The 16921-nt window shown below is 34.4% G+C and overlaps 1 protein-coding gene across 2 annotated transcripts in view; it reads left to right on the top strand.

The window, feature by feature from the left end:
- The window catches only part of LOC138707863 (coatomer subunit alpha-like), a 249760-nt gene that overhangs the window by 153632 nt on the left and 79207 nt on the right, over window positions 1–16921 (top strand). For both annotated transcript variants that reach the window (XM_069837851.1, XM_069837850.1), the window contains exon 4: window positions 11394–11617. In XM_069837851.1, coding sequence (XP_069693952.1) covers window positions 11394–11617 — 224 coding nt within the window. The remainder of the gene's footprint in view (window positions 1–11393; window positions 11618–16921) is intronic.

Raw genomic sequence — 16921 nt, 5'->3', positions numbered from 1 at the left:
TAAATTTACTATTGTGTTAATGTTATTACTAAAGTATATTTAATCCTAGTTTGCTTTTGCTTTACATTTGCCTATTGCCAAAGAATATGAAAGAAAGGAGTTTAGGAAAATTTATATTTTATTCTTGGTACTTGTTAAAATATTGGACTACTTGTTTCATATTTAAGAATTTTGTTCGAAGTAACTTAATGTTCAAGAGCTGTTCAGTTCTATAAAAATTCTAATCTAGGAGTCCGTTAAAGTCAGATGAATTTCATATTTGTGTAAAATAAAAGAAATTTAATGATTTTTGAAATTTAATAATGAAAAAATATATAAAAAGAGATTCATATGAAATTTAAATAGGGTCTAAATTTCATATTCTAATTTCTTGCTATGTTGTCCAATGAAAAAGTAGAAATGCTTTTTGAATATAGATATTTAATGCAGATTACAGTTAAAAAATTAATATCTCAGAAATTGTGTGTTTAGAATGTTGAAATTTTCACAAATGAATTATCATTACTCATGTTGCTTCCTTGTTGAGAACTCTGTGACAGTTGATACAGTTACTGAGAAATGTTACATTTGAACATGAACGAATCCTTCTGCATTTATTTTGTAGATTATCTTTTTATTTTTATAATTCACTACAACACGTGCATTTTTTTGTCATGTGCAACTCTGAATAAAGTTCAATACAGTGGTATTTTGGAGCTGTTTGGAATAAATAATTCAGGATCACTTTTTGGTAATGTGAATATCTGCAATATATTTTGTAACTTATGAATTAAAAAATGCGAAATGATTTTCATAAAATGATTTAAGATTTTTCCGATTATATCAAATAACTTACTTTTATGGAATATTTAATAATATTATTAGCCTATTTAAACCAGTAGGAAGGGTTCTGTTGTATTATTATGCAACTCCAGGATGTACATATCACCCATATCTTGCTTTGATGTCATTATGTTAAAATAATATTTATGCTCCTGTAAATGTTGAATGCAAATTCCACTTTTGTAATGTTACACACATGCGCCTAATTAAGAAAAGAATGATCAATAATATTCAAGGCTATTCGATCTCATTTTTCTTAGCAAGGATAGGAAGAATCCTCTAATTTAATCTTGTATTAAAGATCAAGTTCACTGTTATGGCTTACAGAGTAGCGCGTATACTTACCAGCAAAGCAGTTGGTCCATGGTTTGATTTCCAGCATGGAATGAGAGTTATTCCCATTCCACAGGACTGGGTGTTTGTCCGTGGTATTTCATCTTTCCTGTGATGTCTCCGCAATGGCCCTGAATCATGCTGACCACACACAACATGATCTACAGCCTTCTATCAAAGTCGTCTTCCATTAAGGGGTTAGGTACAGCTTACAGCAGTAAAATTTTGGAAATATTCAGCATTTTTTTTCCTCCATTACTGTTTCTTGTACAGTAATGAAAATTAGTTTGTGTAAAGCACTGTCCTTCTGCTATATGAAAAGAATATTTTTACGATTAAAAAAAAATTACATTTTTTTTTTTCAAAATTCAATTCACTGTTCAGTGATGAAGCGTTTCCCACATAACTAAAAAACTATCCAACATTCTGTGATGAATTTTTTTGTGTGTGTTTATGCATGTCATATCTACAATATGATGCAAGATCACTTCTCTACCTTTGATAGATTATCTGATAAAAAATAAATTCTTTAACAAAAATGTCAAATATCAGTATTTTCTTCTAACACAAAATAAAATATTATTTATTAAGGAATGTAGTTGAAAGAGCATTATATTGTAAACATGTATTTCAGTAATAAAATAAAAGAAAGAGAACATGAAGAAGTTTGAGAGTTATGAGGGAAACGCTTCATCACAGTGCAGTGAAAACCATCATTATGAATTAAAAAAAATAGATAAATAAATCATTTTTTTATCGTAAAAATATTTTTTTTCATATAGCAGAAAGACAGTGTTTTACACATACCAATTTTCATTATTGTACAAGATACAGTAGTGGAGGAAAAAAATGTTGAATATTTCCAAAAATGTTACTGCTGTAAGCTGTACCTAACCCTTAATTCCTGCGAAGTTGGGGTTTTATAAGGGTGGTATTTAGTACTGTGCATTATTCTGCAGGGAACGGCTTTCGAGATATCTAATGTAGATTCTATTTCACGGAGACAAGAATGTGGTTTCTCTTTGACCATTAACAAAACTTCAAGTTTCAATTCGATGTGAGTGGACAGTCTAACAGATCTTTTATGTCCCTTGACATGTTCATTTTCTCTGAATTTCGCTTCTGTTCTACTTATTACAGTTGACTTAGAAATAGGTGGTCGATTTGAATGAGTTTCGCTAAACAGAGTGCACACCTCTTGTTGTGTAGTCTTCTGTCACCAAATCGTATCATCCCTGGTACTGTATATCAGTTTTCTCATTTTTTGTTAAGAACATCTTGTTTTATGTTGATTTCATAAAAAAATCTGCTTTCGTAACATAAAGACAAACAATATGTATCAGCAATAAAATTGTTACCATGGTAACTATAATCATAATGCTTTTGTATGAAACAAATGAAGAAGTGCATAAAATATGCATTTTCACGTGATATAAAAAACTACAGGGCATAATTTAAAAATGTTCTTGATGACATCTTAACTTCGCAAGAAATATTGTTTCTTTAAAAAAAAAATGATTCCTTTCTAAATACTGGATGTGACGTGTCCGAGCTTTTTGTCCAAAATCCTCTCACTCAATTTTAATTTTGCATTACTTTTAAAAACTCGAATATATATATATTTACTTAATTTTTTATTCCAGTCAACACTGCTTTTTTCTTTTTCTGTTTTTTTTTTTTTTTTTTAATGTAAGTGATTATGCCTGAATGTCGATCATTAAACATTGAGTTCAGACATAGTTAAGTACAAAAACATGTCACTACAGTGTGTTAGCCTTACTTAGGTTATGTTATAATCGGCCCTTTGTGATATCAGAATTCATAATATGACATAGCTTCTTTATTTTTTTAATACTTTTACTCAACATACTTACTGAACAAGATTAAAATTGGCTTATTCACTGAAATGAGTTGAAATTCACAATAATTGTTGGTATAAAATAATCAGTCCAATAACTGAGCTTATTTGTGGTGTTATAGTGTTACCAGAATATTCATTATACGGAACTGTCACATTACTTTTGTATTATACTTTGTATATTTACACACTCAGACGAATAATACTTATTACTGGCACAGGCTGCATTTCTATACCTAATCAAAGTAGTTTCTCTTTATATCATATTGATATCACATTATACAAATTTCCACTTCTGTTTCAAGGAATTTTTTAAAAGGCTTTCCAGATTACACATTATGTGAATCTCTTCTGAACTGTAACGTCTATTTCAGTGCAATTTAATTTTGTGTTAGCCACCGGCACAGCTCAGTTGACTAAGGCGTTTGCCTGCCGATCCGGAGTTGCACTCGGGTGCGGATTCGATTCCCACTTGGGCTGATTACCTGGTTGGGTTTTTTCCTAGGTTTTCCCCAACCTTAAGGCAAATGTCAGGTAATCTATGGCGAATCCTCGGCCTCATCTTGCCAAATATCTTATCTCCATCACCAATTCCATAAATGCTAAATAACCTCGTAGTTGATACGGCGTCGTTAAATAACCAAGTAATTTCGTGTTGTATAACTACGATAGTGCATGAATGGACTGTAAGGTAATGACCATAAATGCCCTCAGTTGAAATAATGCTTTGTGACTATTACATTTCTGCACTAGTGTTTTTAGTGTGTGAGTTTTTTTTACTGGTGTGACATTTTATTCTGAGTTACTTGTAGTCTTAATAAGACTTGTTCATACTAATTTGAACTACGGCCGAATGTAACCATAATGATACACAAAGTCCAACACTTGCGGTTAAGGTACAAGTATCATGATACATGTTATTCAGTTCTGTGAGTATTTTAATAATTGTAATGATTAATCCTCTAAAGTGAATTTTTGTTTAGAAACTCAATTGGTACATAGGGGGATATGGATTAAAATAAATTTCTGTTGAAATCACGACTTTTACAAATTCAAATTCTGTAGCGTAAGCATTTATTTTGTGCACCCTTTATTTTTCTTCTAATGATTTTGTAATTTTTTAATTGAATATAATGAAGTACGGAATTTAATTGATTATATTGTATAGAAGTAGCAGCAGCTGATCAATTGCTATGGGCTTGGTGAGAGACTAATAAAATCTGTGAAAGGGATGGGATTCTGCCTGCATTGGAAGAAGGGAAAGGTGAAAAGAGTGTTCCAGGGTAGTATAGTAGCCAGCCATATGGATATACGAGATTTGAATTTTTTATCTTATACGAACTCAAGCAAATATATTATATTATACAAAATAATATGTTATAAATTCTCTAATATACAGTACTATGTACAGATACGGAAATAAAATTTGGAGCTCCCTTATTGTATAAGTTTCGCTTACAACACAATGCGCATATGCAGTAAACAAGAGCCCCTGTATATATGCTACTTGTGGAAATTTATGCGAAAATGTTGCCTACATACAGGTGGACTTCCATCAAGACTCGCTCCAAATTTTAATTGCGTATCTGTACATCACGTAAAGTTTTATCAGGTTTAACAAGTTATTAGCCATTGACTTAGCTCAAGTATTGTGTTTGTGTTACAGTATATAAAATACTTGCTTTACAGTAATCAGATTACATATAATAACTCTTTAGTTAATGTTTTTATTTACATACAAGTTTTATTGTTCTAATTTTTGTAGTTCCTGAGTTGTCATGTGTTGAACATGATTTTGCATTTCATTTTCATCCATTTGTAGGTTTATATAATTGACCAGAATTTCTGAAGCTCAAAATGGGACACTTACCGGTGCTAATACTATAGCTTAGCAAAAACTGACTCTCCTAATCGTACAATATACAGTACCAGAAATAAAATTTAATTGTTTAATTTTAAAATAATATAAACACTATTTAGGCATTAACTGTTAAAGATTTATCATATATACGGTATAACAAAATTACAAAAAGAAAAAAAATATTAAAAAAACAAATCACATCACAGAATTACTGGTACATTGTCCATAACACAAAAATACGAAATTGCATTAGTCTGCCAGTAACACTCTCATTGGCATATATTTTTTTATGGATGAATTTCCATAAGAAGTTTCTTATTCACTTTCAAGAAACTAAAGCAGTTAAGGCACTTGTATTTAAAATTAACAATGCCTTCAATGTATTAACCTTCATATCAGTCAATGTTGAGTCAAATTCTACAATTTTAGAAAAATGGTTCTGAATGACAGACCACTCATTCACACGTGCAGTTGGCCTTGGTAGCATAGTTGGTATAGCGCTGGCCTTCTGTGCTCGAGGTTGCGGGTTCGATCCCAGCCCAGGTTGATGGCATTTAAGTGTTTTTAAATTAGACAGGCTCATGTCAGTAGATTTACTGGCATATAAAAAAACTTCTGCAGGCACACCAGCATTGCTGATATAACCTCTGCAGTTGCGAGCGTCGTTAAATAAGCCATAATTTTTTAATTTTTTCACACATGCTCACAGCTAAAGTATCGGCTCCTTGTAAACACACTTCAATCTGCTTACATCACTAACACACTAACTTCAAAATCCCCAATGGCAATATTTCAGTTATATTAAGGCACAATAAACTGTGGCACTGTTACTTTACTCAACTTGAAAATAAGACATTATTATTTTGGAAATTTTGAATTGTGAGCATTGCTTACAGTGCTTATATGGACGCCTCTCCCCTGCTTGCCACAAGTGCACAAATTCGTCATGAAAACATTTTCGTTTATTATTCTACAGATTAACTTTTATGCTGTCATATTTAATCATTGATATACCGGATACTAAATAAGTTAGCCTCTTTTTAACCACTGAACTATTAATAAAGAATTAAGTACTGATATCTTCAGATGTGTTTACTGATAGTGACCACCAGAGTGGTCTAGAAATAACGAGCTGGACTCTCCTATGAATCTGTGCTCATGTATGGTTTCGATTACTGCGTGTCTCCTCCCCCATAATTTTACCCAGTCTTGTGGTGAATGTCAAATAATACCACAGGAAAATCGCGTATTCATCTCACTATCACCAATTCCATTGACGCCAGATAATCATGTCAGATTGATACAGTCTTGTTAAATAATAGATTACATATTAGATTTTAGAAGTGGCTAGAGTTCGAACTGTGAAGTAAAAAATTCCTCATGTACATAACATATGATTCCTGGTCAATCCTGCCGAATGGTTGTCACAATCGGTATTTTCACAACTGTGTTAGGACTGTTATTGATTTCCTCCAAGCAAAACAGTGCAATGTTACAAACTACGGTGTTTGTAGAGATCTATAATGTGGAAGTGAAATAGCCTTGCAGATTTCCAGAGCTAATAGCTCATGTTGTATGTAACAAAAAACTATATCATAATGGTGGAAAGTTCATAGTTTTTTCAGAAAAAAAAAATTCCCAAATGTTTAACAATCTCTTATTCGGTAACTATTGTGAGTAGGATCGTGATTTTTGTCCATATCGATAGGAAATATAATAAAGAATAATTTATTCCTCTGGCATATTTCAATAACGTGCACGGTTTTCATGTAAATTTAATTTTAAAAACCCTTAAATTCAAACCATTGCATGAAGCAAATGCATGGCAATGTCTTGGTAGCTTGGCAGCTTACGTATGGAGAATCATTAAGTTCGTTGACCTCTTACATCTGTATATGAGTAGGTACTGTGTTTTAGCGACAATGTTGCCAGACTGCTGAAACTTCAAATTTAATTTTCTAATAAACCATGCATTTAATCACAAAACGTAATATAGATTTTCTACTCATTTACGTGTACCCTATTGTCTCTTTCAATCTGCAAGGTTATTTCACTTCCACTCTGTAAGTTTGTGCCATATTTAAAAAGCCCTTGCCTGTAATCAACAAGTATAGATATTAATAACAGAGGATGTGCTTAAGATAACGAAACCATCGCAAACTCCAATTTCACCTTCCAGGAGTGAGAGGCATATAATTGACTGTCTATACGACGTTGCCACATATGAATTTCACGTCAATTATGCATGCACTTCACTTTGACAGGAAAAATGTAGCAACTTGGTGACAGCAAGATCACACATGTCTACCCTACTCCAGATGATGTTACAGTAGAGTGTTTATTCTAAATGGGAGTCCTTTCAAACATGACACATACTATGTTCTGTATATCATTGTCAACCTAATCACGTCTCGAAATAGTGGCAATGAAATCTGGAAATGTCAAAGTAATTGCATTTTTAGAATGTTGTTTCTTTAAAACAGGAATGCAATATGTTCAATAATTGCATCACTCATCAGCAGGCAGAATGTTTATAATAAAAATAAGCTACTGGCCAAGTGAATGACACTATAAACAGTGATGCAGTAAGGTGTTATGTCACTTAACAGAAGATGGAAAGACTACTCAAATCCAGATTTGAAGCAATTTTCGAAAGTTATTTTGTTGTACATTGCAGATTGTCTTGGAAGCTAATTTTTTGTATTCAACTTTTATTTACAGTATATCTGTTCATATACAAAATTTCAAGGGAGTTTTCGATATATCGATTTTGAAACGTTTTCTTGTATCATTAATGGCACTAGTAAGGCAGTGTGAATTTTAGTTTTCAAAGGCAATTATAAGTGACAATTTTTCCTTAAGTCTTTTTCACTTTCTTGGAGTATAAAGTTTTACCTGTTTTATCCTATGTAAATATTTTTGTATTTAGCTTGATGTTTGTATAAGATAATGCATTTTTTCCTGTTTTGAAATTAATTTTGAACCCTAGTAATTCCCTAAATTCAACATGGCTGGCTGCATTCCAGAAGAACTGCCTGCTCAAGCATTCCTTATTTTTTGTGGGAAAATGTGTTTGTTATGCTTGGATAATTTGTTTTACTTAAAACTAACACTCAGGTATGGTGGATCTGATTAAAAAGAAAGATTCTACACGTATATTTGTTTTAACATATAATGTGTTTGTCTTGATTTCTCACTATTTTGTTCTGTTACCACCACCATCTTTGTAGTTTTAAATACACATAATAGGATCAAAGGTGTATGTAAAGTGTGATTTGCTATAACTTTATTTCAATGCACACAACACAGGAATATTTTTATAAATTTGGACACCTTGCTGAATGTGATGTAAGTTGTATAATACAAACGATGTAAAAATATGTTCGTATCATATTAATTCATGTTGATCTTGAGTCAGATACTTTTAAACATCTCTGATATATTTAACAATTTGATATTCACATGACTCATTTTGTGGCACTGAAAGAAAGTTTTATATCATTTAAATTTTTCTAATGGCTGCTGGTATGGTACTTCCTACAATTTCCACTTTATTTATAATTCTTTATAATACCCTATACATAAGTGTCACGTCAGTTAAACAGTCAACCAAGAGATCTCTTTTCCAGGGTCTGCTTGTGTATTAATCGATTAATTGCATAATATTTATGTACAGTTTGCAAAGAAAAGAAAAGAAATATAACTGCTGGCTTTATAAAAAATACTGGTGCCAGACAATTGTTACTTACTATTATTTATGTGAAGCTCTGTTGTAAAAGTTGTATATAATACAGTACAAGATTACAGGAATTAAATAAGTATCTACTAGCATACATGTATGTTTTCTGTTTTTTAATATTATTTTATGCTCGACCATGCTGAAATGTAGTAATTATACACCTGGTAGTAGCCTTTTAATGCATCCCATTAAAGTACACTATTCATTATAGTTTAATTGTTCAGCCAATGAGAAATCACCTTGTAGCATTATAAAAGCGCAAGTATCGATTATTCTCGGATATGCAATCGAAAGACAACTAGCGAAAAGTCACAGAGGCTGGAAATTCAATACTGTCGCAGAAGGTTATGTTCTGTTACTATAATAATTAGTGTTAATTGTAAATAATATTCAAATAAATTCAATTTGTCATCTCGTTTTTCAATTCTAAATCAATTTCCAGGTTATATCAAGACTAATGTTCATGTTATTCTCTAGATTATATCAAGGTCAATGACATTCGTTCCTCAGAAAAAATCAATACTTTCACGTCTGCGCACATCTCACAATTTAGAAGGTCAGTTCCGCTCCTCACTTACATAACCATAACATGAATACTTCTGAATAATTTCAAGTTAGAAGTCGACCTGGTTGGCGAGTTGGTATAGCACTGGCCTTCTATGCCCAAGGTTGCAGGTTCGATCCCAAGCCAGGTCGATGGCATTTAAGTGTGCTTAAATGCGACAGGCTCATGTCAGTAGATTTACTGGCATGTAAAAGAACTCCTGCGGGACAAAATTCCAGCACATCTGGCGAAGCTGATATAACCTCTACAGTTGTGAGCATCGTTAAATAAAACATAACATAACAAGTTAGAAATATGGTCGAACATAAAAAGTCGTATGAAACTTGCCTATAATGGTAATTAAGATGCTTGTGTGAAAATTATGAAACTCTCTTGCGCTCGTTTCATAAACAAACATACTCGCGTCTTAATTACTACCATTATAGGCTTGTTGCATAATGTACTATTCTCTAACTGAAATAGTCATAGCCGAGTCTAGTTTTATATTCAAAATATATGTTGAATATAAAATTGTAGAATATGTGTGTGAGTGATAATTTAAAGAAAAATTTCTTTGTCAGTTTTCCCTGTGCATTTGGTTGTGTACATGAATATTTTTTTCTGGAAGAAAATTATTTTACTCATATATTTTCTTATATATGAAAATAAATGCATGTTTTCTGATGTTTACCCATTTTGAACCTCAGTTTTATTGATGACCTGTTATATTTACAGATGTTGCTACGAGAAAAAGAAATCGCGATTTCTTATTATTTGACAGTTGCTGTTATATGGGTAGGAAATGAACTTAACTGATGATGCTTTCAATGGTACATGTTATTTAAGAATATAATATTGTGTAACATGACCTTAATCCATTATACAGTATGGTTCAGAAGTCGCGCACCATAAGGTTATTCTCATACATGCTCAAATTGATCCCCAATGACTTGTACAGAAGCTTATATATCAGGTATGATAGGCTGTCTTGACATGTCTAAATATCTCAGGAGTGATATTATGGCATTCTCTGGTTATAGCGTCCCTCAATTTGGCGAGAGTTTGTGGTCGATGCTGGTACATCACAGATTTTTAAATCTCACACAGAAACAATCCATAAGGGTCAGATCTGGGGAATGGGATGGCCAATTCACTGGACCTCTGTGGCCAATCTATTGGAAAACGTCGCGTCGATGTACTTGTGCACTTGCACAGCAAAATGCACCAGTGCAACACCTTGTTGAAAAAGCATGATTTGGCTTCATTGTAATGGAACATCATTCAAATAGTCCATTAGGTAGCTCTGTGGCATTTGCTAGTATATTTCTCAGGTAACATTCTCACGAAAAAAATATGGATAGATTATTTCCTCCTTTCATATTCGAGCCCAGATCGTAATCCAGTGTTTGTTCTACACATGGCCCTCTTCCATCCTCTTAGGATTGCTATCCTACCAATGGCACATACTGTACTTATGAATGTGGTCATGCAAATGGAATGCTGCTTCATCAATGAACAAAACTGATGCATTGGCATGTGTCGGTATCGATTCACAAAATTCTTGTCATCTATCGGTGTCACCATGCTGTTCTTGAACTAGGTGCATTTTGTATAGGTAGAAACTATGCTGATGTAGAATGGGCAAGAAAGATTTGCTCACTCCTGTTTCTAGGCTCACTTTTCTACTTTATTTCTTGGGACTGGTAAGAATTTTGTCAAAACACTCATGAAACTCTTCTTGCCAATTACACTTTTTGGTTGCTCACTTCACTTATATTTGGTGACACTTCCATTTGTCCTTAAAATGGATGATCAGAGACTCAACAGTAGTCATCAGTAATGCTTGTTGCGGATTTTGCTGGATGACCTCATTGGTCACAGAGTGGTGTGTTGCACCAAGCGCTCCAAACATGAATACCAGTTGTACTCATTCCTCCAACGTTAATTAGTCATTCATTCTTCAATCTGAAAGTATAGCACACTATATACTATACCACTGAAGAATGTATGTGTTTGTGTCTGTGTGCGTGTGTGTGCACATGCGTGAAATTTACGAATAGTATGGGTCATACTGTGAACCACTCATATTTCTAATTTAAAGACTCTTTGATTTGACATTTGTTTCGTTCGGTTTTGTATTTCTTATTACGGATATGTTTAGAATGTTGAGATGGCATTTTAAGTGCTCATTTCGACGAAAGTAAAATAAAAAGTGAGAATTTTTTCAATATTATAGGACTTAGAAAGAAAAACGTGGCTCCAGGGCCAGGAGGCTTGGATGATCATCTGAAGAATCCAGGTGCAACAGATTTATTTGGACAAGCAGACGCTGTTGTGAAGCATGTCCTGGAGGGCCATGACCGAGGGGTGAACTGGGCCTGCTTTCACCCCACTCTGCCTCTAATTGTGTCAGGTGCGGACGATAGGCAGATAAAATTATGGAGGATGAATGAAGCAAAGGTGAGATATATCACTATATTGAAGTATTGAAGTATTACTACAATATTACATCTGTTTCCATACAGTGCCTACTGAAAGATATACACAGAAACATTGTAGAATGTAGTACATTTTGTATTGGGGGGATTGTGGTTTGAGATGTAGGCATATTATATTGAATAATTTGACATCAGGGATTGTCAAGTAATTGGCAAGCATTTACTGAATGTTTGATTTTTCATTCGTCCTACTTATTAGGTAACCATAGCTTGTTTTATTAATTCGCCTCAAGAACTGTCAAAATATAGAACATTACAATAATTGGCTGTCTAGTTTCTGTCAAATTGGTCATTATATGCAGAATTCCGACAAATTTTCATTTGTGAATTATGCAGTCCAATGGTGAGCAGATATGAAAGACTTTAGAGTCTCTCATTATTAATAGAAATTTATGGTCGGTTGTGAAACATTTGTTGTGCATGGATGAACAGTTGAAGAAGGATGTTTATGGATAGAATTAACCCTTTGAAGCGCAGTGGTTACAGTATGTAACCACCTTTTAAATTTGAGTTTTCTGCCTACTTACAGAGTGGTTTTTATTTTAAAACTACTGCGCTGCTTTCACTGATCCCTAGTAACTGTAGAATAATTTTATTTTTCCTATATTTGTGTTGCTGAGCCTGTTCATTAAGATGCCCGATGTTGTTGTGTATAGTTGGGGTGTGGAAGACTCGCTACGTGTTTTTATTTCAGTTGTATGCTAAAGTATCACAGTTACGTAAGTTTCTATTTAGTATTATTTGTCTTTCTGTCTTTTAGAATATTATTTCAGTAACAAGATTGTAATTTCTTCGACACATGTGGCATCAATATAGAAATAATGTGGTGGTTTCAAAACGTAACCACCATGCAAACAGGGTAGTTATGCTTACCATATCCAACAAAATGTTCCATTTTGGTGTCATGTTATTCATCATGGCTACAAGGAAGTGATGGTTGGTGACAGTCACAAAGTGTTTTTGACAACTTTTTCACAAGTTTGAATCTGATGATCTCTAAGGCAGCAAAATATCTATGCATGTGGTACAGTTAGACATGGGCGTATTGGTTTACCACACGATGAAAGAAGAGATCGCGACATGAAACGTGGTGAGAGTGATAGCCGTATGTCATATGCTGGAGTGTCCTGGCTCAAGTGGAAGGATAGAAGGTCCATTATTTTCCTTTCTAATTACCACGATCCATCTATTGTCGCCACTGTTTCAAGGAAAGAGAAGAATGGAACAACCACTGAAATTGATAGTCCACAACTCGTGAAGGACTGCAACAAACATATGGGTTATGTTGACAGAGCTGATATGTTGAAATCCTTGTACGAAATTGATAGAAAATTCAGAAGATAGTGGCACCATATTTTTTGGTATTTTGTTGATGTCACTGTGACTAATGCCTTCTTGGTATATTCGTTGAGAGGTGAAGGTGGAGAAATGACTGAAGAATTTCAGGTTGGTTGTTGTTGTTGGTTTGGTCGCAGCTAATATTCCAAAACCTAGAGGGAGAAAGACAGTACTAAAACCTGTGCACCACTTCAAGCCAATGGTCCCGTATGAGAAAAGATTCGACAAGGTGGCACATACGTCTATGTGACGATCTTCAAGATGCTGTGCTTATTGTAGCACTGAAGTTCAACCACACGGGAGACCAGAAACTGTTTCCTTTCGTACATTCACAATAAGTCTGAAGGCATTGTGTTCTGCAGTATTGCATAGTGGTTTTACATGAAACCACCCATTTTCTGTGTCAGAAATTGAAGTTTTTCAAATTTTTAAAATTTGAGGTAGTTCTCTTAGACAAATAAAAGATTAATTTCATTGCAAACACAACTTTTTATTTTCCTCCCAAATGCGTGCATCAAAGGGTTAAAACGAAGTGTTTTTTAAAGTCTTATGATAAAGCATTAATATTCTTTCCAATTTTAAGCATGTGACTTTTAAATGCAGATTTTCGTAAATATAAAAAATATTAGCAATTATTACAAAATTAGAATTAGCCCATGAGATCCCTAAATTGTTAAGGCTCACTTCCTTAAGAAGGTGGCTGTGTTCTGTCAGTAACGTTCAGTAAGTCATTCTGAGACGATTAACCCGAGGTTCTTGAAGCTTCTTTCAATAGGTTTCTCTGTCCTTCATCTTGGTTGGTCAACAGCTGCTGAAGTTTTTCCTTAGGTCATCGGTCAATCTGGTTTTCTGTTTTCCTACTCTTTTCTGTCCTATTCTAGGGTTCCGTGCATTTATGCTATGAGTCTATCTGTTGACTCCCAACTTCATCACAAGACCCGCATATCTCCATTTCAGCCACTGGCGTGGCTCAGTCAGTTAAGGCCCTTGCCTGCTGGTCTGAAGTTGCGCTCGGGCGCGGGTTCAATCCCTGCTTGGGCTGATTACCTAGTGTGGGCTTTTCCGAGGTTTTCCCCAACCGTAAAGTGAATGTCAGGTAATCTATGGCGAATCCTCGGCCTCATCTCGCCAAATACCATCTCGCTATCACCAAGCTCATCGACGCTAAATAACCTCGTAGTTGATACAGGGTCGTTAAATAACCAACTAAAAAAAATCTCCATTTCAGATAGCTGATGTGGCATCCTTCTTATGTCCTCATTTCGCACTCTAGCTTGAAGTTTGATCCCTAGCAAATTCCTCTCCATCCTTCTTTAGCACCTTATTCTTGCTTTTCTGTGCCCCATAGAAAAGTATAAACTGACAGAATGCAGGTGTCCACAACTTTTCTTTTTATCTCCAGACTCTTTAAGATTTTTCTCCAAGTATGAATTTGAGGCTCCAGAATTTATTTTATGCCAATGTTACACGCATTTGTACTTCCTTGCTGATGGTATTGTTAAAGGATAATGACTGGCCCAGATATGTGTACAGTACTCTTTTACATATTCCAACTGTTGGTTGTTGATTACTTTGGCATTCTTTGTTCTATTTGCCATTAGTTTGGTCTTTCTTGGGTTCATTAGTCCTGCTTGTCTGCTGTGTTCGAATATTACAATATGCAATATACTGTATTACAATTCCACCTCTGCTTCGGCATTTGAACATGAGGCCAGCAGCCAGCTGGTCAGTCTGGGCTCTTCAAGGGCTATGGCGCCACAGATTATTATTATTTAATATATTACAATATACGTGTAACTATTTATGTTAATTTGTGAAAAAACTAAATATACTTCCACTTAAAATTCATAAATGAAGTCAAATGTCTTAACTTCGGGATTGTAGGGACTGTCTTTTGAGTGAAATATTAATGCATATTAAATTATATCAATTATATCAATGTACAGTAATTAGGGGTAGCTTTGTACTGGTCAGTGTAACTTTGTACCAGTTCCCAATTTAACTAGAAGATTTAATTTCACATTTCCTAAGTGTGATATCATTGAACTGAGGCTATCTCCATAACCTACGATCTCTATGCTTTGCTTTGTACCGGTATCTATTATGTTTGGTCCCTGAAGAATATTTAAGACTCCACGAGGTTAAATATTGCATTGTGTTTATAATGGGTGGTTTATGAATGATTTTCAACTTGATATTTTAAGTATATGATTTTATCTTACCACTATTGTAAATGTTAATGCTTATACTCTCTTCTTCAAAATACAGTAATAACCTCGTGAGATACATAATCCTATGTCTTGTGATTTATAAAATTAATTCACAGTGCTGTTTTGTAATTAAAATATACATAAAATAACTGTGACAGTATTAAAACACTTTTTTTATTAAAATTTATATATGTTGACTAGACATGTTTCTGGACCATAGCTGTCCTATCATCAGTAGTCATAATGTGGATCACCAAACACCAGCTGATTCACATTATGACTACTGATGATAGGACAGCTAGTCAACATATGGAGGGTGGAAGTGCAGCTTGAAAGGAATGATAGGATACACGTAAATGAATAAAAAACCTATGTTACATTTTATGATTAAATGCACGGTTAATTAGAAAATTAAATTTGAAGTTTGAACAGTCCGGCAACATCGTCACTATACTTGGGAAGGTCTATGTTGGCAGAGCTACCTGATGTCTTGGGAAGGGTCAGGGAGGGTGAGTTGAACTAATCCTATGACAAGACACTTGTAGAACAGCATTTCCTCTTTCTTTCCTCCCCCTCCCTCACCAGGACATCTGGAAAGGTTGTCAGTGGTGGATGTTGTTACAACTATGTGTTAACAACATTTTTCAGTGTAGTTTGAGAAGGCCCTTATAATAATTTTATAATTAAAATGTTAGAAGTAGCCTATTGTGCTTTATATTAGGCCTACTTGTCCTAGTGTTCGTGATTCTTGGTGTAGGAAGAAGAGGAAAGCCACTGCAGTCTGACACCAGGGAAATAGTGTGCAATGTACATAAGTTTTTCGTGGAGGAGTATGATGCTTTGAAAGTCGGAAACCCTACAATAAACATAGTCGAAGTAGCAAAGCGAACTCCTGCTGCGTGTGGAGTATCTGAACGCACTGTTTACCGTACCCTAAATGAAAAGAGAGAAGCAGATGAATCAGGAAAAAAAGTGTCAACTCCGGGCAAAAAGCGGCCGAAAAGAACTCCCACGAAAACCAATATAGACTCATTCACTGCGGCCGCCATCAAGAGACAGATTTACTCCTTGTACAAGACTGATTTTAGTCCGAGTGTGGAAGATATTCGTGATGCTCTCGATAAGTCTGGGTTATTTTATGGCAGCAAATGGTTGGTGCGGTAAAGACTAAAAAAACTTAATTTCCGTTACGCTAAGAATAACTTCGGACGGAAGCTTCTGATAGAGAAACCCGACATAATTGCTAAGCGATTCCATTCCTTAAGGAGGATGCGCGACTTAAGAATAACTGGCCGCCCTATCTTTTACCTAGACGAAACATGGTTAAACATCAATCACACGAAGAGCAAAATTTGGATTTGTGACGATGGTGACATTCCTCTGAACTTGCCCTTAGGAAAAGGGGGACGATTTAGTATTGTGCATGCTGGATCATCCTGTGGATTTATGCCAGGAGCCTATCACAGTTTTAAGTCAAGAAATGAACGCCGTTAATATCAAACATTGGTTCGAAAAGAAACTCCTTCCGAACATTCCACAAAACAGCATCATTGTAATGGACAACACCTCTTACATTCTGTATAGCTCCCACTTTTGCATTTTCTAAATCAGACATGCAGTCTTGGTTACATCAGAATAACATAGAGTACGACCCAAAGGCGACAAAAATCGTATTGTACGATAAAATAAAATTTTAAAAAGGAGAAAATGGTAAGGTA

Source organism: Periplaneta americana, chromosome 10 (assembly GCF_040183065.1).
Source record: "Periplaneta americana isolate PAMFEO1 chromosome 10, P.americana_PAMFEO1_priV1, whole genome shotgun sequence".
Classification (NCBI taxonomy): Eukaryota; Metazoa; Arthropoda; class Insecta; order Blattodea; family Blattidae; genus Periplaneta; species Periplaneta americana.
This window is presented reverse-complemented; position numbering and strand designations above follow the sequence as displayed.